General features: G+C 41.8%; 1 protein-coding gene across 4 annotated transcripts in view; it reads right to left on the bottom strand.

Annotated features, from left to right (window-relative positions):
• LOC148012520 (NAD(P)-binding Rossmann-fold superfamily protein) overlaps positions 1-23,553 on the bottom strand; it is a 120,569-nt gene that overhangs the window by 63,099 nt on the left and 33,917 nt on the right. For all 4 annotated transcript variants that reach the window (XM_087669286.1, XM_087669284.1, XM_087669285.1 and 1 more), the window contains exons 4-5: positions 8,527-8,674; positions 8,220-8,432 (exon numbers count right to left, since the gene is read on the bottom strand). In XM_087669286.1, coding sequence (XP_087525412.1) covers positions 8,220-8,432; positions 8,527-8,674 — 361 coding nt within the window. The remainder of the gene's footprint in view (positions 1-8,219; positions 8,433-8,526; positions 8,675-23,553) is intronic.

The raw sequence follows: 23,553 nt of genomic DNA, 5'->3' as shown, positions 1-23,553 counted from the left end.
ATCCATAAACAAAGGAATGCGTTGCATAACAAGAGCGTGTACTTCCACAGAACGAAAAAGAACCCCTTCGGGCCATCATAAATCTCTTCAACCAAGGGAACCTACATACGCCCTGAAGCATCATCTGAGCACTGTTCAAAACTAACAAACATGGACTACAACCAAGCACGAATTCTAGTGATTAAAGGAGTCCTTCCAGTAAAATAAAATATGGCTGCCCTCTCATGGAAAGCAGCTATTTGTTGTAAGACCAAGTCGGTTTCCATGTCTGCAACTACTTGATCCCCATCCGGTAATGCGTTAGCTTTATCCTCATTACAATAGACATAATCCGACATAATATGATTGGCGTGGCCAGCATGAACTGTAAAGACCCATCAGGTTGTGGACACAAAACATGAACCTCAGGCTGGGCCTAAGGCCGGTTCTTCAACCGACATTCTACGACGTTTGCCCATCTCTTCACTATCCAGCAACAGCCGATTTCATCAGCCAACGAATCACCATCCGAGGCGGCCAAGTCTTTGTCATTCCCTTGCCCAATCTGCTGATCAAGAAAGGCCATATCGATACCATTAGATTCCTGCAGATTTGCCATAGAGAACTAGATTCTCATCCCAAAACTCTCTGCGCAGAACCCTCAGGATGTGCTTCACGCTCTCTGCGCAGGTCTTGAAACTGTGAACTATTAGTTCAGATTTAACCACGCTGTCTAACTGGCCTTCTCGCTCGCCCTCTCTCTCTCTCTCTCTCTCTCTCTCTCTCTCTCTCTCTTTTTCATAAAAGGTAATTGTATTAATTACGAAAAAAAGGTACAAGTTTACATGATTACAAGATACACAAGGGCCCTAAGCCAACGTGTGTAAAATCCCAGTACTAGGCCACGAAAAAGTTACACAAGTCATGGCAAAGACCCAGAGGAAATTGCCATATGCCAGGGAAGTAAGTCCTCCCGAGGGAGCAAGTCCGAGTGCCGAATGAGATCTATCTGCCAATGCTAGAGACCTTTAAGCCGGGCAATGTGTCTCGGTACATTAGAGGCCGAATCAAAAAGAAAGGCATTCCGAGTGGTCCAAATGTGCCAGCATCCCCAGTATCTGAAAAAGTGGAATAAGATCTTTATATGCAACTGTGGCGGTGTGGGGTATTTTGGGCGCACAAAAACCCAATTGAAAGGGGTTACTGAGGACCCCACCACTGCGCGCCAAACCCGTGACAAGAGCGACCAGATATTTTTGGCGAGCGGGCAAGAAATAAATCGATGTCGGGCCGATTCCACAGTAGTGGTGCAAAAGAAACAATTGCCATTCGAGATTCGACGCTTGGAAAGGGCCGAGACAAGAGGAAGACCACCAATCATCACCCGCCAAAGAAAGACCTTACATTTGAAAGGTGTCTTATTCAACCAGCCCTCCATCACAGTTGCCTTCCACCATGACTGAGATTTCCGCAATCCCCATACAATATTAGCTTTCACACCCAGCCATTGATGATCTTTAATCAGAAGATGATACACCTGATTAGCAGAGGCCTTTTCCAGACTCAACCGGCCTGCAAGGTCCCAGTCCTGCCAAGGACGATCCACAGCCAAGGCAGGAAAGGGTTGCGTGCCCCGAAGCACTAACAAAAGCTGTTCCCATAAATCACGGTATCCGCGCGGGATTTTGAAAAGTCTCCTGGCAATACGAAACGATGCGAAGACATTACAACTAGCAAGGGTGGCATCCGCAACTGAAGTTACACCTAAACGGGCCATGCGGTTAAATCTTAGTCTGAGCTCATGTTTGTCTTCCCATGAAAGTAATCTCGAGACTGCCAACAATTCCAGTTGAAAGGAGTTAGTATGCAAGCGGTCCCCCACTGGATGCCAACGCACCTTTTGGAGCACCACTTTCCAGAAGCCGACCAAATGCAGTAACAGAGAGGAGGGACTAGAAAACCGAGAGTCTACATTAAGGACATGCCACCAGGAGCTCCGAAGTTGTGTATTACCATGCCGAAGCCCGCTGTCCTCAAGAAAATAACGGGTTATAATGGTCCACAGGTGATGATCCACACACATAGAGCGAAAAAGAGACCAACGAAGAGCCAGCATATGAGTTTCAGCATCCAAAACAGCTCCACGAAATACCTGCGTGCAATGAATCCTTCTTCCATAACATGAAACGAATGGGGTGAGTGAGAGCCTTCAAAGTAGTAGGAGTCCACGGCAGCAATGACAAGAAATATGTGAGCATTGGCAGCATAATTGTCTGAGCCACTTTGAGGCGGACATGGAATGGCCACGCTTGCGACTTCCAATACATAAACTTAGCTGCCAGTTTCTGTGAAATCCACTCCAGTAGTTGCTTTGGCCGAACATCAACCCCCAATGGGTACCCAAGATGCCTGACAATGGAGCCATGGGGAACAACCTGACCCTGCCAGCCCAATGACTGTAAATCAGACTCCGTGCAACTGAGAATGGCTGATTTGAAGGCATTGATGCGAAGACCAGAAGCATGACCAAAGAGCGTCCAAACATCTAATACCTTGCGAATGTTGTCCTTGTCCGCACGCAAAATCATAAAGCTATCATCAGCCAGAGATTGGCTAATGAAGTGCTGTTCCAAAGGAAGAGACAATCCGGCCAGCTGACCAGAAGCTGCCATTGAAGATAACATTGAAAGAACCGAGTAGGTCGCCAGGACAAAGAAGAGAGAACTCAAAGGGCAACCCTGTCTCACCGAGCGTGCAAGGACAAATTGCTCTATAACCCCACCATTGAGCATAACGCGCGAAGAAGCCGCAACACTAATGGTGTAGATCAATCGGGACATCCGAGTACCAAAACCCATAGCAGACATAAGTTCTGCAATGAAAGACCAGTCTAAATAGTCAAAAGCCTTTTCCAGATCCAATTGAATCAATACCAATTCCTGACTAGAGTGCTTCGCATAGTCAATAGCCATTTGCACATTTAAGATATTATGCAGAATGTTGCGGCCCTTAATGAAACCATATTGAAGAGGATGCACAATAGCTAAAAGGTGCTTGTGAAGCCGATTCGCCAGCACTTTGGAAAAGATTTTATACATTGAACCCATCAAAGAAATTGGTCTCCAGTGTTGCAACATTGATGGCGAAGGAACCTTTGGAAGCAGTTTGATAAGGCCTTCTTTCCATGAGGAAAGCATGACACCTGTTTCCCAAACCTGCTAAAACATAGCCGCCAATGGCTTCACTAGTTGGGTAGCCGAGCTCTCAAAGAATTCATTGGTGAGACCATCCCAACCAGGGCTTTTATCCTTAGGCAGGTGTAACAAAACATCCATAACCTCCTCCGCACAAATATCTGCCTCCAAAGTAGCTTGCATATCAAGTGGAACCTGCTGGCGGACCAGATCATAGAAGACTGAGCGTGCATGCGTAACCTGGTTAGAAGGCGACGGAGAAGAACCAAGAAGATCCAGAAAATAATTCCTACACATATTGGCAATGGTCTGCGGATCAGTGACCATGCGGCCTTCTAAATCCTGGAGTCTAGTCATATTTTCTCGAGCAGGAGAAGCATGCAAGGCGCGAAAGAACTTATGAGTCTGACAAGCACTATCTTGCAATGTGTCAGTCAAGTTGTGCAGTTTGGCCTGCTGATAAGACTTCAACTGAAATACTTGAATAAGATCAGCCAAACGCATTGCCAGTGACAACAGAAATTCATCATCTCGGGTGTCCACCAGCAGCGAACGAACCAAAGCCAGTAAGTCCTCCGCTGCGTGTCGACGCCGCCGACAAATAGCGGCATGATGGATCCCATACTGCCGAGCAACCCGCTGCACATTAGAGAGCAGTCGTGCAAAGGAAGCCAAGCCCTCAGAGGCGAAGTCCAATAAAAACCTCTCAATCAATTGCTGCATATAGCCCTCAAAGATTGGATGCTTCAAATAAGACAAGTTGAAACGTAAAGGGAGTCTATCCAGCAACTGCATAAAAGGTGCAATGGGTTGTGCAAGCATCTCAAGCTGGAGAGGGAAATGGTCCGACAAGGCATATTGCTGCAAGACTTTCATTTCTAGCATCTCGGGAAGAAAATCATCCCCCTGCATGATATACATTTAGTCCAACCGCGACCAGGTAGTTGCATATTGTGCGGAATGAAAAGTAAACCCTGAAGAAGAAGGGTGGAGCCAAGACCAGAGATCTTGCTTAAGTACCTGAAGAGCAAACGCATTCCACACCCGACTTTCCGCAACATCCATCACCGAATGCCCTGAAGAGGAATGAGAAGAGTCAACACACATATTGAAATCCACCATCAAAAAACCCCTTCTGCCAAGTGACATGGAGCTCTGCAAAGTCTTCCAAAGATCCTGTCAGGATGCAGGGTCATTCAGAGCATAGAGGCCCAGCAACCATAAGATCTCTCCTTCAAATAAAACTTCAATTACCACAAAGCGGCCCTATACATCATTTTTAATAAGAACAGGCTGGTATTTCTCATGGACAATCATAAGCACGCCAAAATAGTGCATAACATGTGTCCCTGCATAAAACAGGCGAAACCCATGGCAATCCACAACTTTTCCTGCTTCACCGTGACTCTTGTGCTCAACCGCACACAAGACATCCCACTGGTTCTCATGCAAGACAGTCCACATGGCATGTTGCTTATGATGAGAACAAATGCCTCGCACATTCCACGTGGCTATCTTCGTATAGCTTCAAAAAGAGAATCAGGAACGACGCACCTCTTGCCTCGATTTCACTTTGCGAGAACGTCAAGGACACCTTCATCCAAAAAATCAACTAACACTGCAAAAGAATTTTGGCGGCCCGCTTTAGAGCTAGATGGAATATCCACTGCCTTGGGAGTGGAACGGGGATAACGACGATCCCAGGGTGTAATCATATTACCTCTAGTATCAAACGCCAACTTAGCAGGTGGGCCCTTTGGACCGTCTGTATATACTTTCCTTGTAGACTGATTACGGGGAGCAGAAGGAACCATAGTTCGTACAGCATGCTGTGAAGAGAACATTTATTTCCTGCGCATATACGTGCGCACGGAATCCTGTGAAACATTAGGCCCAGAATCCGCCAGGCCTGTATCCAACTTTTTACCTTTTTTGGGACGTGCTTCTAGCCAGTCATTGCTACGGGAATCCAAACCCAAGACCTGTTGTTTACCTTTATCCAAAACATTAGGTGGCTGGGGAGCCTCCTGTGCTGGAGCATCAAGCACCATGTCATCCATAGGCAGCACAACATGCGCATCATCTAAAGACGATTGCCTCTCTAGGCATTCGGCCATAAAATGCCCCAATTTTCCACACGAAAAGCAGTGTCCTGCAAAGTTGCCCCATTTCAAGCAAAAGTGCAAAGGATGCATGCCAAAGCAATTGAGGCGAAGCCACGCAGGCCTTTTCCTGGCCGTGTCCCATAACATACATAAACGGTTTCGATTCATAGCCCTTAGGCTTGGGGGAATCAGTGCCGTTCCCACGACTGCCATCGAATCCTTTAACAATGGTCAATAGACCGCCGGACAATTTTCCACTTCAACCCACACCGGGCATTCATGTTGAAGCAAGCGCTGAAAGTCTGCCATAGGGCGCCATGGCACAACATGGACCAAACGGCGATCAAAGAATAATGGCAATTTGAACAGGAGCTCAGCCCGATGCTTCTCCGATTTCAACAGCACCTCATAAAAGCCGCGGGGTCCAATAAAGATCTCCTCAACACACTCCCCTTGTAGTAAATGGTACAGCCACTAGCGAATATGGGAAAGCACTGGGATCCTGCCAGTGAAGAAGAGTATAACCGCATGGTCATAAAACACCGAAAAAGATCGCAAGATAGTTTTCGGGTCCACCGTGGCTTCCAGCACTTCATCAGTTCCCGAGTCAGAAAAAGCTTCATGATTATGCTGGACATAATCGCCAAGCAGAGTATTGGCAAATTCCAGCAAATGCTCCCAGTCAATCTTCTGCGAATCCACAGAATCAGAGGCAACCTGTGCATAGGAACGTTCCTGAGGACCCATTGTCTCGTCGGAAGTATGCTTGGAGCGTTTTCCCACAAGCGGCAGGTCAAAACCAGAAGGCATCTCCTCCGTGCAAGGAACCATATCCTCCGGTTCCTCTGTATCAGAATCTGGACCAAGGGCTGCCACCGTCTGGTCGATAAAAGCCATATCCAGGCCAGCCATACTTCTGTCCTCTCTCTCTGTCTCTCACTCTCTTGCTCTCGCACTGTTGCTAGAGAATGCGTGGGGCTGGGTGCAACCCTACCCGTGCAGATGCAAGAGGGCGAAACGCGTCGGGCTGCGCGCAACCCTAACCGCACAGGTGCAGGTGCAGGCAGATGGCGGCAGGGCGCCGGCAAGTCACAGGGCACAGATCTGTCAGGGCGTGCAGCCGAGGGTGACGTCGCAGGTCAGTAGGGCAGGTCAGCCAGGGCACCCAGCTGACGTCACAGGTCAGCAGGGCAGGGCTGGCGCAGGCGCTCGGCAGCAGGGCGGGTTTGCGGGCGCTCGACAGCAAGGCGGGTCACACAACGGGCCAGGCGGGTGCACCGACACAGGGACCCGTGGGGCAGGTCGTCGTGCAGACGCAGGGACCACCGGGCAGGGAAAATGGCACAATCTCACACGGCTGGCTCGCAGAAGGTCAGGTCGATGTCGGGCAGGGTTCAGGCGCGCAGGGCAGGGATGCGCAGGTCAGGGCACCGCGCAGGGCAGGGATCCGCCATCATCGACTCTCTCTCTCTCTCTCTCTCTCTCTCTCTCTCTGCCTGAATTAAATGAAAATATTTACATCAAGCCTTTTGGCCAGCCATTAAGAAACCATGAAAATCCCAATGATCATATCCAACCAAGGAGCAACTACATCAAGGAGGACCACATCCACCAAAACCATGGAAGAGAGCTGCCATAGTAGTAATCCCTAAACATGGGCCACATGACCACGAATACCAGAGGCCAAATCAAAATGAAGGAATTACAGGTGCACCAAATGTGCCAAAGAGCTTCCCATCTAAGAAAATGGAAGAAGCAGGGATGATCTAACTACAGAGTGGAGTCTGGACAAAGAAGGCATCTTGCCCAAGACCCAAGAATGGATGAGCATCTGCTGGCTAGTCACGAAGGTTCAGACATGGGAAACAAAGCTCCACACCTATCTTAGTTTCCACATTCAGGATTGCGCTACCCCCAATTCTTTTTTATATGCAAATGTGATTCCATGAAATCCAGGGCCAAAATGCATAGAATTCTTTTTCCAAAGCATAAAACAGGCTGACTAAGCAATATCCCTCAAGCTGCTCTTGGACCAAGGTAACAAAGGCAAATAATAGGAAAGCATCGGCAGCATAATTGCATGAGCCATTGCACATGAAAAGGCCACGTTTGCAATTTCCAATAAACTAATTTTCCAACCACATATGCAAAAATCCAATTCAGCAATTACTTAGGCAAAACATTCACACAAAGGATAACCCAAGTGCCTTGCGATAGTTCCTTAAGGTACCACCTCCCCTTGCCACCCTAAGGCTGACAAGTGACATTTTGCACCTGCCCATTTTTCAAAATTCAACTGTAGCCATTGTATTAGTTTCAAATAATAGCACAACAATTTGCCAGTTTACTAATTCAGAAATTATTAAGGCAGTTGAGATCATGAACAGACTACTTTAAATTTTAAGAGCAGGAGCTCATAAGAAGAAAGTCCCAGAAACTGGCAATCATATACATTAATCACTCCCCAGAGAGAAATGAAGGGGACTGCACACGTGATTAGGTATTCAGTGAAAGGACTACCCTCATGGCTTCTTTCCCTTATGAGAGTTCCTACCATTAGGGTGCTATTACCAAAAAGACTTTGGGTCCTTGCTAAGTTCAAATACTTGCAATGAGCACCCTCTCACAAGCATCACCTGCATTACACCCTTATTTTAGGCTTTCGTTAGCTTCAAGTAGTCGTGCTTTAAAAGTCCCACTGCCTTGACTGTAAGCTACAATTACCAGAATTAACTTCTTGTGCTTTATGAATATAAGATCAAATATCATCTCATCATTGCAAATATGATAAGATGCAATATTAAGTAGAGAGTAAATTAATTTGTAGAAACGTATTCAAGGAGCGGGTACAAGGTCACAAAATGAGTATCCTCCCTGGCTACTTCATTTGCACAAGCACTAAACGCATGAGAAATGGAGGATTACAACAGTCAATATGTACCTTAGTATCAATGTTGTCTATGCAGTCAAGTACAAAGTCAGGTTGACCCCCCAAAATATCCTCCTCAGTTGAACTGTCATACATCTGTACACATGCTTCTACTTGACACTCTGGCAAGATTTGAAGAAGATGATCACGCAAGCAAATGGCCTTGGGCAACCCTACATCCCCTCTGGTAGCTACTGCATGCCGATTCAATGATGACAAGGAGACCTGATTGTAAAATTGCAGCAAATCAAATAATTCAAAAGACAAACAACAAAAAATTATGCCTCTCACCTTGTACGCTGAGCAAATACCTCCTTACCTGATCAAAGTCCACAATGCGAATTCTTCCTATGCCTGACCGTAGCAACATGGCAGCTGCATGACTTCCCACTCCACCAAGACCCACGACCACAACAAAAGCCCTATGCACTTCCGACTGACGATCAAGTCCGAAAAACTGTATATTTCTGCAATCACAGATCCGTATTACATATTTACTGGAAAAAAAAATCCTCAAAAAAAAGACATTTATATTTGTAGCTGTTATTCCAAACATAGAAAGCTCAGGCTCTTCAACTTCCAAACTTCTCTAATAGGTATACCTGTACTTTTAACCCTACTTCCATTGGCATTTGAAACTAACGAGGATTTCACACTTCTAATCACCAATGGACATAACTTTTGAGCAAAAATTGTTACTACAATCATCTGGAATATTTGGAATATCCTCCTCTTCTGCATCTGATGTCACAATTAGCCTTTCTTGGTGAAGTATTTTGCCCCAGCAATCAATGTATAAAATGATCCATAAGAGGAAGGGAACACAGCCTTTTTTAGATATCACACAGTCCAATATATAAAAGATGCTCCATCTCATGCTCTCAACATTTCTGAGTGGACACAGTTGTTACTCCAATAGATCAGTTCAATTGCACAACCAAACCCGCTCCATGGTGGTAAAGTCTTCCGGAAAACCATCACAGAAACTACTTTAGTGTTTGTCTGTTTCTTTTAAATATTATAAGAAGAAACCAAGGAACTAAACATTGAGAGTATGGCAAACGAAAGTTGGCAAATTAGGCATCGAATGGACAGACTTATCGCACAATAGGTCAAGTTGGTGCCAACAACTTAGGACATTGTGCTGGAGACAACTTTGAACTGATTCAAGAGCAAGGCACATTGGAATGAAATCACTAGCATTAAGTGAGTGTTGGTTTGTGATAGTGGGTCACTTGTGATTTGTGCAAGCTTTGAATCATGATAAAGAAAAACTGAAAGGGGCACCAACCTTTGGGGCCTATCATGTGTTGTCTATTGTGCAAAAGCATTCTAGCTCTCCTATTCATAGAGTCAATTTTTAATTTGCTGATTTATTTTATGTGTTAGTATGATCAATGCCCTTTTAGGTCATTTTTGAATGCTGGTTTCATGGTTCCGTTGTTGCAGCATTGCCATCTTTTTCAAGGAGTTGAGCTTGTGGTTGTTTGGAGTGCAAGTATGAGCTCTTGTAATTTGATTTCAGCATTTCAGGATGTCATGATCTTTTTAAAGGAGATGACCACCTTGTGGTTGTCTTGTGGTGAGCACACATTTTTTCAAGTGCTATAATTAGTGACCAACATTGGGTTTCAAAAATTTCAGCAAGATGTCACTAAGGGGAGAGGATGCAAGTGATGAGGAATCATTAACCTCAGCAAAGATGCACACGTTGCATAGTGTAGAGCCTATGGAAGATCATTTCCATGTGGGACAGCAGCACATAAATTTAATTGCAACTGAAGAGTTTAGTAGAACATAGATAGTGGGCATTGCCCAATGCTCAAGTGGGGATAAAAGTTCTGCTCCTTTGGTACGAATAAGCTCAGATTTCTAGTAGTCGCTTTGGGACCTACTATGATCAGTGTACTAGTCAGTATATTTTTGTAGAGTTGGATATGGATACTTACAAAAGCACTGAGTGTCATACTTTTTGAACAATTGTGGATACAGTGTACACGTAAGGACATGTTTATGGCAGTAGCAGTGCACATGTTGCTTTAGGTCATTTGTGTCACATATCAACATCTTGGTTTGGTATACAAAGTACAGGGCACTTAATGCATGTTTATTTACCTTGAATGAATAAACTTAAGATGTGTCACCAATGTGGATCTCCTTGGGATAGCCATGAGTATAAGTCTTGTTAAGTAGCATGGACCTCTAGGGATGTCTATTGGCACAAGTCTTATGAAGCAACCATGGCTATGGACATAAGTCTTGTAAAGCAGTCACTATGATGATTAAGGCATCTAGTGAAGCATAATGTTTGTGAAAGCATTATAGCATGGCATGTGGATTCATGCATGGTTTTCTCTTTGGTTCTTGAATCTTGAATAACAAACAAGAGATGTGAGTCATGGGATGTGACACTGTCATTAGATGAGGTATCTTTGCTCATGGGCCATTGCTATGCCTTTTGGAATATACCTGAGGATATTGCTTCCATTTGTGTTATTGGAAAATGCATGTTTGCATAGAATATGGCTTTGGGATGGCCACAATATAGAGCAATGGCATTATGACATGAATTGTTGTTGTGCAGTCTCTTGCATTTTGCTTAGAGCCTTTGTGTTTGTGTGCTTGCAGGCTTCAATCATGGACTTGTGTTGAGGGATTTTGTATATGTTCATTGGCTGTTCGAGTATCTAAAAGAATTTCTTAAAAGGAAGAACATACCGGCTGCTATAGGTGTCCCAAGAAATCCCAATATCACTGCTAGATGGACACATCAAGGGGCCACGGCTGTGACGATAGCGTTGAACACTTGACTCACCATGAGCGCTAGTTTTTGCAAGAGCACACATAACTAACTTAGGATGTCCCAACCTAACTTAGACACCTACACATCAATTCGCATCCTTCCCCTCTCCATCAATCATGGCACTCCATGCGTGGCACATATCATCTCCTACAACAAAATCTATGGGTCCTCCTTGTCATCCTACCCCCAATTTCAAGACCTTCCAAAGGTGCACCACAGTCAGCACAACCCAGCCCTGGTCATCAAGAATCCAAGACTTATAGCAAGGGAGACAATATCAATGCAGAGACCATTGAGTAACCATAACTATCTCAGCTCAAATTGGTGCCAAGCTTTATGTATTTTCCAATACATATGATCCTCCTCTCTTTATCGCTCCCACTAGCATACCTAGACCGGATTTAAGTTACCATGAAGACATGGATCCCTACCAATACATAAAGTTGAGGAGAGGATGTGAAAGATCTAGATCACATACTTCCTACTATTTACATTTTATTCCCAACGAGTTGCTTTTTGGTCCTTGTTCATTAGTATCATGGTTGTCGAGTGTGAAAAGTACAACACAATATGATAAGATATAATATGATATTAAATGGTACATTCATCAACGTTATTGCTTTGGAGTATCCATCAAAAGAGTTCAAAGACAATCCCTTGGAGCCAAATGATGAGACACTCTCAAGCTTATCCTCATTGACGAGGTTGCCATCATCATCAAATAGAGAGCAAACATGCAAAAGTTAGCACAATAAAATAAAGGATACAAAAATAGCTAATTACCGACCATGATTCCTTTATCATCACACACATCAAAGGCTGTGATTCATGAGTTGCTAGATTTCCAATCTCTTTTAGAGGGGGATTCAAAGGGAGATCTTCTTCCTCCAATTGAAGAGGGGTTCATTGCTCATCATGTCATCCATGGCACACCTTGGTAAAAAACCTTTTCATACTTCATCTACCTTCACATGGGGTGGTTGGCCTTGAGCTGCCCTCTCACTTATTGATTTCCCAAGACCTACATGATTTATCGCCATCAAAGCCTTGAATGTTTCTAGCCATGACTTGGTAGCTAAGCCTTCACATCTTGTCCAACATAGAGATAGGGATATCGTCTTCTCTCTTGAGGTCTAAGATCAGCCATGCCTTGGCATTCTAGCTAGCATAGATACAAAGCTAGTAGCTTCTCTACTAAGTTCAAGTTTATTGGGCACCCTAAGCTATCACCTTATCTATTGCTCCTTCTTACACGTTCCTCTCAGATGGAGTTCTAGGATTAATGTGTTTCCCTCATAGTCATCGGGGACGGAGGACAAGGTACCAGGACATGGACAAGGACGGGGATGGGGATGGGGACCTTAAAAATATATGTTTTCGAGATATAATTGAAATATCTATAAAGAAACTAAACAAATACAATAGGTTAACTGAAAAACCTTCTAAAAATATCCCACAAAAGTTTAAAACAATACATGAATCATGAAAGTTGAAACATAAATAAATAACGAATACTCAAATTGACCAATAAAAGCAATAATTGTCAATGCCAAATGGTGATTGAGAAATGTTGTCTAACTTAAGGAATAAAGTTCAATAGCAAGCACTGAACAAGAAATTTAGTACAAACTAAGAAATATACAAGGAATATGCTAAATACAAATTGCTAGCCAGAGCACAAGCTTTACATGATAATAACTATCAATCTCATCAATTCTTTGCTCGTTTACACCAGAAATACACCCGGGAAAATATTGTGTGTTTAATGGATGAGTAAGGTGTTATGGTGACTGATCCTACTTCCATCATTCAGATGTGTGTTGACTTTTCTAAATCATTGTTGGGCCCACAAGAGATTCTTTCTGATGCTGTTCACTCTGCTCACTGATACATTTGTGATTTGATTAGTAACTAGGATAAGCCAGAATGGGTTGATTTGATGGAAGCTGATATTTCAGAAGATGAAGTGGAAAAGCCTTGGTTGGGATGGGCTTCCTAATGAGCTGTTTTCAGCCCATGTTGAGCAATTTAAGGGCCCATTAACTCGCCTGTGTTAGCAAGTGTGGAATTCTAGTATGATGCCTTCAGACTAGAAGATTGTTGTCATTCAGTTATTACCTAAGGTTCTCTCTCCAACCTCTTTGAAACAATGGAGACCCATTTTTGTTATGGGTTCTTTATATAAAATCTTCTCTAAAATCATTGCCAACAGATTGCAGAAAGTATTTCTGCACTCCATCCATCCACATCAATACGGGTTCATTAAGGGTTGGAATATAATGCACAACATTTTGAATGTTCAACTGGGGATTGATTATGCCAAAGCTTCAAGCCAACAGGATGTTATACTTCGACTTGATATTAAAAAGGCATTTGATCATGTTAGCTGGTCTTTTTTGCGGCACCTATCCACCATGGGATTTGGTCCTTGCATGATTTCTCTTGTTGATACCATTAGTCAAGGTGTTGTGGCCTGTATTGCACTTAATGGAGGGATCACATATCAAATTGCCTTATCTCAGTCTCTTCACCAAGGCTGCCCTCTCAACCCTTTGCCATTTGCTTTAGTCACTCACCCAATGCTCTTGTTGTTAGATAAGTTGGCCGATCAAGGCGAGATTGTTGCTTTATCTCTTCCCAATGGTGCCCAACTTATGGGTCAATCTTTGGCAGATGATTCCTTTATGTTCCTTAAGGTTGATCGGATTTATGTTAATCAGGCAATAGTTGCGTGGAATCTTTTTGCTATGGCATCGGGACTTCATATTAATGCTCAGAAATCTACACTGCTCTCTTGTACGGAGAATGATTTGCAGGCCTTGTGCTGGCATGGAATTGTGATTTCTAAGAGGAATATAACCAAACACTTCGGTTATCCTATTGGTGTGGATGAACCTCCATGTGCCTTGCTTGACTGGATGTCATCTCGTATTCATGATCAGTTCATGTACTAGAAATCTCCAGGCTGGCCTCTCCATGTGAGACTTAAAGTGGCTCAATGCACCATGATCAGTATGATTTCGTTTTTTTCTGTCATTACTTCCTTGGACTAAGAAGTCTCTTTTGGAACCGGTTCAACCTATCCAATTCATGTTGTGGAAAAAGAAAGGATTTCGTGGCAGCATGTGACCACTTTTAAAAGGATCGAAGGAGCAGTTCTATAGGATGTTAATTTGCATATGGCTGCTTTGAGGCTAGCTCTTTTGAGGCACTATGTGTAGAGAATCATCCCTAGTCAAATATTGCAAAACTTTTCATAGAAAGGATTGGTATTTCTCATGGTAGCACGGTTATTCATGCTTCTCAGTGGCATATGCTTAATTCCATGAGGCCTATTAAGGTCTCCCAGTCTTTTCTCCTTTCTCATTTGATTGCATCTTGGCAAGGGAAGTTACGTTTTGGAGTTTGATGCCCTCCATCATTTCACTAATCATGCTTCGATCTCTTAACCCTCCATCAAGCTAGTGCCCTATTATCTCAACAATGGACAAGAGAACAAGCTATGTGGCAATAGGACAAGATAAAAGGAACTTGGAAAATTTACACTTTTGAAAGGAACCTAGATGTGTAATTTTTCTAAGATTTAATGATCATCAACCATTGATCAAATATTGCTTAATCAAATCAATTTTTGATTAATGGGCAGCTACTAACTCACTTAGAAAGTTCATTTAGCTATTTGGGATCTCTTTCTCTCTCATTTCAATGACCAAATTTAGAGAGAACAATTCTTCTCTTCTTTGTTGCAAATTGCAAATTTCAACTATGGAGAATATGTTGATAGCGTGTATGGAGTGAGAACAACCAATCCTCTCCTCTCCACATGGGAATCCATTGGGAAACTCTATAACTCCATCTACACTAGGAATAGCTTTTTTTTAAATTTGAATACCATTTTAAAAAATTACTACAGCACAATAGATCCTCTCTTCTTCTCTGAGATCTCGAGCTTTGCACACTTTCTAGACGACTTTGCAATGATAAAAGTGATTTTCTCACAATTTCATCGCACGAAATCCCTCCATTTATGAGAGAAACAATGTGGAATTGAATGGGGACTATGCAAGATGGTTCAAAGCAAATCCTCCTTAAAATCGGGCTCAAATGTTACCTACCGATTTCAGGGTTTTGCAGGCTAAGGTGTCTATGTGCATTTTTTAGCACTTTAAAATTGGTTGGAGACCCACATTGAAGGTGACAAGGTCATTTGCACCTATTGATCAATTGTGCTACAAGAAATCACCGAAAATATAGCCCAACGCATATAAAAGTAAGAATGCAACTCTTCTAACGTGGAAAATGCATGGAAATATTAGGAAAATGCAAGGTATGGCCTAATGGAATTACGGCATGTATTCATAAGCAATACACTTGATAGAGTAATGGACAGATTTGTCACGCATTGGGTCAAGGTTGGTGAGAGCAACTAAGAATATCATTTTGTAGACAAGTCCAGAGTGACTCAAGAGCAAGGCACATAGGAATCACTTGCATTCAAAGAGGGCTGGTTTGTGAAAGTAGATCACTTGTGATATGTGCACACTTTAAATAATGTCATGTGTCATCTAATGTGCAAGAGCATTCTAGCTCTCCTATTAAGTATATCTCTCGGTTCCTTTGCTGATGTATTTCATGTATGCAAGTAAATTTATGTTCATTTCCCTTTAGATTATTCATAAAGTCGGATTTCATGGTGATATTATCACTTTTTCTCCAACTGACTCGGACTTACTACAACTTGTACATGTGTGTTCCATATCCAAGAGACTCCTTGTGTCACAAGGACGTGTCGTTTTAATGCTTCCCTTTGGCATTATTAAGTTGTGCACACATGAGGTGCACATGTGATATCATGGACATGCCATGATCAAGTGTACGGATTAATTCTTGCTCATGCCATATGAATCCACAAGCCATGCGAACACACCCTTAACAGGACATCCTCAAGCCAACCATGCAAACCCGCCCTAGCCATGTCATCATAGAACCTTCTAAAGGTATGCCATGCCATCGCCTGCATCATTGATGATGTCATCATGAAACATTCTAGAAGATCTTTAGCCACCCTCCAACACCTATAAAAGGACAGACTCACCATAGAACTCTCAGTCTTGCCAATGCTAGTCTTGGGGGCTTAAGGAGTCGAGACCTACAAGAGGTAACTTCGAGTTCCAGTTTTAGTTCTTATCTAGTCATAGTATCTAGCCTTGTCTTGTCTTCAATTATACTCCTATTGTCTTGTCACCTTGTAATATCATAGTACGAGATCTTGTCTAGTACTGTCTTGTATCTTGTTCATCCCCATCGAGGGAGATCTTGTAACTTTGATATAGTCTCGGGTTTTGGGATCCTTCATATCCTATCAAGTTGTAACCAGCCTTTCTCCTCGAATAGGGTGGTAAATTATCTGATTAAGAAAATAATTTACCACCCTATCCGAGGAGAAAGGCTGGCTACACGGTTCCCTTGCCAAGATTTGTGCCATACATTCTCATATGTGGTCCTTGTCCAACCATAGCATGAAAAATCAAGCTTCCACCAAAATATCCTAGTTGCCCCATCATAGCCTGCATACCCGACTGTCCAAAATCCATTGGATTGGCACTTCCGTGATGGCGTCCCATAGGTACCAATTGTTTTATTTCATTAGCATCTTTGGGAGCTTCAAATGAAGGGTTTGGCATTATCTTTGCTACACCTTGCTCGCCCGAAGGTGTAGAAGACGTCTTCTTCTTCTTGTCTTTGCTGTCCTTCTTTGGAGCATTCAAAAATCAAGTAAAATGAGGATCCTTTGCCAAGTCAACAAAGAGATTTGTTGCTGTCCTCATCCGATTCTTGAACTGGTTATCAAATTCCTCTTCACTTTGCTGGTCATCAGCCTTCTTATGCCCTGAAGGCCGTGTCAAAAGATGGCGTACCAACGAGACAGTAGGGTTTGCAGGGAGAAACACGGAGTGAACTCGGCAAACATGGAGAAGAGAAGAGAAGAGAGAAGAAACTCTGATGAATGGAACCATGAAGTTCCGAATCACGGAGTGAATGTGATACAAGGAACCAAGGATGTCATAGCACAAACAAGATGATGAAGACAGCAACGAACCACGAACCACAATGTCCTCCTGAAGGGGTATGAGGATAATGGAAAGGCTGGAGAGAAGAGGTGACGGACTGAATGAATCAGCCATAAGGAATGAATGAGAGAGTGACCTATAAATAGGCACAGTCAGTCTAGGATGGCGCCCCTTTTTGGGGCTGCAAATTGTAAAAGAGACAATTCTCACAACAAACAAAATAACTGGAAAATACAAGAATACACCAAATGTGCCAAAGAAACCATAGCCAAATATGAAAATGTATTGCCATGAATGGCTGAGAATCAAATATGAATGCTGCAACAAGATACTCACCTCTTGCTATGGTGGACATAGGTACACACCCCTAAGTTAGGTGAGAGGAAGAATCACTCAATCTTGTATTCTTGAAAATGGCAAAAGATACTTCAAATGTTACATCCCCACTTTATACCAAACCCTAGCATATCCTAAACTAAGGTATTTTATGCTTTATTACAAGCCATCCCAGCCTAGACAAGCTTTGTTCTCAAAGCTAAATTGGGAACAAATTATAAGGATGATTACAAGGATAGCTTGAAGCCTATGGAATCATGCTGAAGTAGAGCTATTATGTTGATGAAGAATCAAGAAGATGATGAAGAAATAACCATGTAAATGGAACACACTGTTGTAAGCTGTACAAAACAGGCTATATACAAAATTGGCCATATCCTAAGCTAGAAGTGTCCGATTTCCACGTGCTATATATAGAAATGTAGAGGACAACATGTAGTATCCAGCCATACCTTCAAGATCAAATGTTGATGAAGATAAGGCAATTAACTTTCCAACAATAAATTATTACAACAAGCTGTTTGTTGTTCTGTTCATAAACTGTCCTCTTGTAAAAGCCATGAAAATTGCTCTAAGTATGATGCTTGTTGCCAAGAAGATCCTTCGATAGGCAAACCTTTCCATTTGATAAGGTATTCCACAAGAATTTGGTTCCTTAAAACCTTCTCCCTCTTAACAATAATCTTTTCAGGCTCATAGATAATCAAACCATCATCATCCAAGGAAGGGAGTTCTTCAAGAACTTGGATTTGAGGACCAACATACTTTTTAAGCTGAGACACATGAAAAACATTATGAATTCTTGTGCTTGAAGGTAAATCGAGCTGATAAGCAAGATCCCCAACTCGTTTGGCAATGCGGTAAGAACCATAAAATCTATGAGCAAGTTTATTGTGCCCTCCTTTGAGAGAAGCATATCGTGACTTGGGAACCTTCAAGAATACCCAATCATCTTCCTCAAACTCCACGTGTCTTCTTTTCTCATTCGCATAGGCTTTCATGGTCTCTTGAGCTTTCCGAGTGTTGTCCTTGCATTGCTTCATAAGAGCCTCCATCTTTTCTAACTCCTCACGAGCTTGTGGATTCACATCTTCATGGAATAAGGCGGAGGGTACTTGCACTTTGTAACCATATAGAGCTTCAAAAGGCGACATTCCAATACTCATATGATAAGGATAGTTATAGCAAAACTCCGCAAGGTGAAGCCAATGGTCTCTAGTATTTTGTGTGTCATGGCAAAAGTGCCGCAAATATACGTCTAGCCATTTGTTAACACTTTCTGTTTGCCCATCGGTTTGCGGATGGTATGTTGTACTAGGACTCAATAGAGTTCCCATTGAAGAAAATAAACTCCTCCAAAAGCTACCCATAAACTTAGTGTCTGGATCAGACACAATCTTCATTGGCATTCCATGAAGCTTGAAGATAGATTCCATAAATTGTTCAGCCACTTGCTTTGTTGTAAATTGAGCTTTGGTAGGGATGAAATGGGCTGATTTAGTCAATCGGTCTACCACCACATAAATGCTATTTCACCCATGCTTTGTTTAAGGTAATCCCACAATAAAATCCATGGTAATATCAATTCACTTACCATGAGGAATAGGAAGTGGCTGAAGTAAACCACCGGGCAGAAGAGAAAAGTCCTTGTTTTGTTGGCATGGAAAACATTGCATAACAAAATCTTTAGCATCCCTCCAAATACCCTTCCAATAGAAGCTCTTATGGATATTATCAAAGGTTTTGAGCAGCCCATGGTGTCCCGCTAAAGGCGAAGAGTGCATCTCATGTAAAATACGGTCTTTGAAAGAAAATTGTGGTGTCAAATAGACTCTACCATGATACCATAGAAGACCATTATGCTATTTGAAATTGAAATACTCTTCTCCTTTGCCTTGCTGAAATTCCTTCATCATTTTTTATGCTTGCTCATCAAACAAATACTCTTCTTGGATATCATTGATCCAATCCTTATACACAATTGAAATTGTAGAGATGGAGCATGCTCACATTCTAGATAAAGCATCCGCTACAATGTTGTCTTTTCCAGCCATATAGGATATTTCAAAATCATAGCTTTGAAGAGTAGCTAGCTACCTCCGTTGTTTAGGAGACAAATTTTGTTGGAAAAGGAAATATTTCAGCATACGGTGGTCGCTTTTAACCTTGAAGTGGCTGCCATATCTATAATGATGCCACTTTTTAATAGCATGCAAAATTGCCAATATCTCTTGTTCATAGACATGTAGTTGACGCTCCTTATCATCAAGCTTGCGACTCTCATATGCTATAACTCTATGGCCTTGATGGAGAACGGCCCCAACTCCTCTTCCACTAGCATCCGCGCATATAGTGAATTCCTTAGAGAAATCCGAGCAAACAAGAATAGGTGCTGAAATTAATAGAGATTTCAGCTCGTTGAAACTCTTGTCGGCTATAGAGTCCCAAAAGAAAGACTCTTTCTTCAGCCTAACGGTTAAAGAAGCCGCCACATGAGCATAATTTTTTATGAATTTTCTATAAAATGATAATAATCCAAGGAATCCCCGCAAAGATGTAGAAAAAGTCGGTGTAGGCCATTCTTTGACACACTTCACTTTGTTAGGATCCACTCTTATCCATTTTTCTCTCAAAATGTGACCTAGATATTCCACTTCTTCTTCCATAAAAAAACACTTTGATATTTTGGCAAAGAGAGTGTAACTTCTTAATATGTCAAAGACCTCTCGTACATGCATCAAATGCTCCTCCTTGGACTTGCTATAAATGAGAATGTCATCAAAAAATACTAAGATTGTTTTGTATAAGAGAGGCTGCAATATTTTGTTCATGAGAGCTTAAAAAGTGGCAAGGGCGTTTGAGAGTCCTAATGGCATGACCAAGAAGTGGTATAACCCTCTTTCGGTCCTAAAGGCTGTTTTATACTCATCTCCTTCCTTCATTCGAATTTGGTGATATCCCGAATGAATATCAATCTTGGTAAAGACCTTTGCATCCTTAAGTTCATCCAAGAGATCGTCAATACGTGAAATCGGGTATCTATTCTTCACCATGGACTTGTTCAACTCTCTATGATCAAAGCACATGTGGAAAGATCCATCCTTCTTCTTTACCAAGAGCACAGGAGAAGAAAATGGAGATTGACTTGGCTGAATTAGACCCATTTGCAGCAACTCTTTGACTTGTCGCTCCACCTCTTCCCTTCCAAACTTTGACAAGCGATAGGGAGGTTTGTTGATGGGATTGGTATTTGGCAACAAGTCAATAGGATGGTCAATCTCTCGCCTTGGAGGTAAAGATGATAGTGGCTGAAACAAATCTTTGTACTCCTCCAATAGCTCTTCCAAACTTGGATCCTTTTTCTTTGAAGAAAAAGATAGCTGATTTGGTGGCTGCTCTTCATCTACTTTTGCAAGTAAAAGAGTGAAGATACATAATCATGCATTGATTTATTTTCTTAACTTCTTCATGGATATGAGTTCCAACTGTTTTTTACCAATGTCTTTCAATTCTATATATTGTCCATTCCATTTGAACTCCATTTGCATATTCTCCAAGTCCAATGAAATTTTTCCAATGGACTTTAACCAATCACAGCCAATGACAATATCAGTAGGTCCCATTTCCAAAGTAATCAAGTCCACTTGTATGGTATATAAAGAAGATAGAGTAATAGGAGTTTATAGGCACATAAGCTCCATTTGCAACTTGGATCTTCATTGCTTGACTCATAAGCTCCATTTGCAACTTGGATCTTCAATGGCACTTGTATTTGTTGGGATAACAATTTCATCCCATGTAAAGATTTAGTATTTATGAAGCTATGGGTGCTACCCGTGTTTATTAAGAGATGAACCACTTTGCCATTGATCAACCCTTCAAGTCGAAGGATATTTTCTCCCTTACAACCAGTTCATATATCATGAGAAATGGCACATAAAGAACCACCCAGATCAAAAGGAAAGCTATCCACAATGTCATAAGACTCATCAATGGTTTCATCATCCTCATCATGCATGTCTTCGACCATAAGGTTTGCATCCACTTGAAACACATTTGTCTTTTGATTCTCTTGTCCTTCAACTTCATCCAATTCATCAATGATGAAAAATTTAAGCTTGCTATTTTTAGATTTACATTTCAGCCTATGGTTTTGTGTCCACTTCTCTTCACACTTAAAGCATAAACCTTTGGCCTGTATATCCCGAATTTGATCATTAGAAAGAACCTTGCTGTAAGTGTTATTTTGAGATCCCTTTTGTGTATTTTCAGTCCTTGTAAAATTTTGTTGTACTTCAATCATATTTCTGAAGTTTTGCCCCTGTTTTTGTGCATAATTTCCACCCCGTTCTGAGGTATAAACAATAGGAAAGATTGGTACTTTGCTGTTATAACTGTTGGGACTGTTATATCCCCTATTTTCTTGCCTAAAAGTGTCCTTTGGCTGGCTGAAATAAGCTCCAAACTTAGAGGACTGATTTGATGAAGGATACCCTGTACCTTTAGGTTGAAAACCCATTGAATCTTTCCTATATTTCTATCCATACCTTTCAGTATATTGAATAGCATCATGAATGCTCTTGGGCTGCATTGCACCTACTTCCGAAGAAAGAGCCGGATGTAAACCAAAGATATATTTATTTAATTTTGTCATATCATCAATTTCATCAATGTACATAGAGAGGTTGAGGAACATATTGGAGTAGTCACGCACGGACATGCCTCTTTATTGAAGATCATACCATCTTCGTTGCAACTTTTCTTTTTCCATTGGAGAAACAAATACCTCAAACATTGCCTTTTTAAAATCTTCCCATGAAGCAAAAATATGACCAACTCTTTACATATATCTCCACCATGTATGAGCATACTCTTCAAGATGGAGTGCCGCAAAGTAGATCTTAGCTTCACTATGACAAGGAAAAAGAGTGAAGTACATCTCTAGTTTGTTTACCCATTCTTCTAACTCCGCTGGAGATGCATTATTCCCCTTGAAGTTGGAAATGGTGATTTTCTCTTTGTATTCCCTCTCATTATATGTGGGTTGAGAATTGTTAGAATGCTGTCCAAAAGATGGTTGTCTCTAAAATTCTCTATGCATTGAATCCCTTCCAAAGGAATTTAGACTAGAAGCATTACCGCCTTGATTTTGTTGATTAGATCCAAATGAATAATGCTGTCCACTAATGGGCTGACCATGGATTGTGTTCTCTTTGTTAGTGATGTCTTGGAATGACTTACTTTCTTCAAATCTTCCATGGAACTCTTCATTCTTGATTTCTCTTAAGTCTTCATCCCCTACATAAGTTGCGTCATGTCTTGGATTAAAATGTGGATGGCCATAATACTTTGATGGCTGATCAAAGGTTTTCCTCAATGCAGAAGGTTCTCTCCTCTCAAAAGTGAACATGATTGGTTGATCAATCCCTTTCCCTTTCACATTAGATGGCTGGGCTAAAGCATTTTCACCAAGAGTAGTGGGTCTATTTGAAAAAGAGGTTGTATTTTGAACCTTGATGGCTGATAATACCTCATCAAACCCATTTTTCATAGTCTTTGCTACTATATTTTCAAACCCATATTGCATGAACTTGACCAATTGTTGAATACTCTCATTCATTGCATTGGTTGCCTTTTCCATATTTCCCATTCACTTAGAAAGTTATTCAAATCTATCATGCATTCCAATGCTCATCATATGTAACTCATTTGAAAGTGTAGGATCACCAAAAGGTTCATGGAATGCTTGGTTCTCATCATTTTCAAGTTGTACACTATGGGCATTACCAACACTTACACCATCATCATGTTGGTCTTGATTTCGCACTTCATTAGTGTTATTTTGTTCATTGGCATACTCTCTAATATCTTCTTGAATTGTCTCCATCACTTGGTCTTTCTTTTTGCCTTTGGCCATTGGAAATGGTTGCACTACTAATGGACTGTCAATCACAAAATCCCTTGTATCTCTCAAAGTATTGCTTCAATCCCAATGCTTAATAGCTCCAAAGGAAGATGGCGTAGGGTTATACAGATTTGAAGAGATTTCAACTTGAGATGAAGGTCTTAGGTGAAATACTGACAAACAGTGAGTTCCTGTTATACTGTCCAGGTGCTGTCTAACTGTACCCACTGT

This window comes from Lygodium microphyllum, chromosome 27, assembly GCF_053477565.2.
Source record: "Lygodium microphyllum isolate KBCC chromosome 27, Lygodium_microphyllum_v1.1.10, whole genome shotgun sequence".
Taxonomy (NCBI): Eukaryota; Viridiplantae; Streptophyta; class Polypodiopsida; order Schizaeales; family Lygodiaceae; genus Lygodium; species Lygodium microphyllum.
This window is presented reverse-complemented; position numbering and strand designations above follow the sequence as displayed.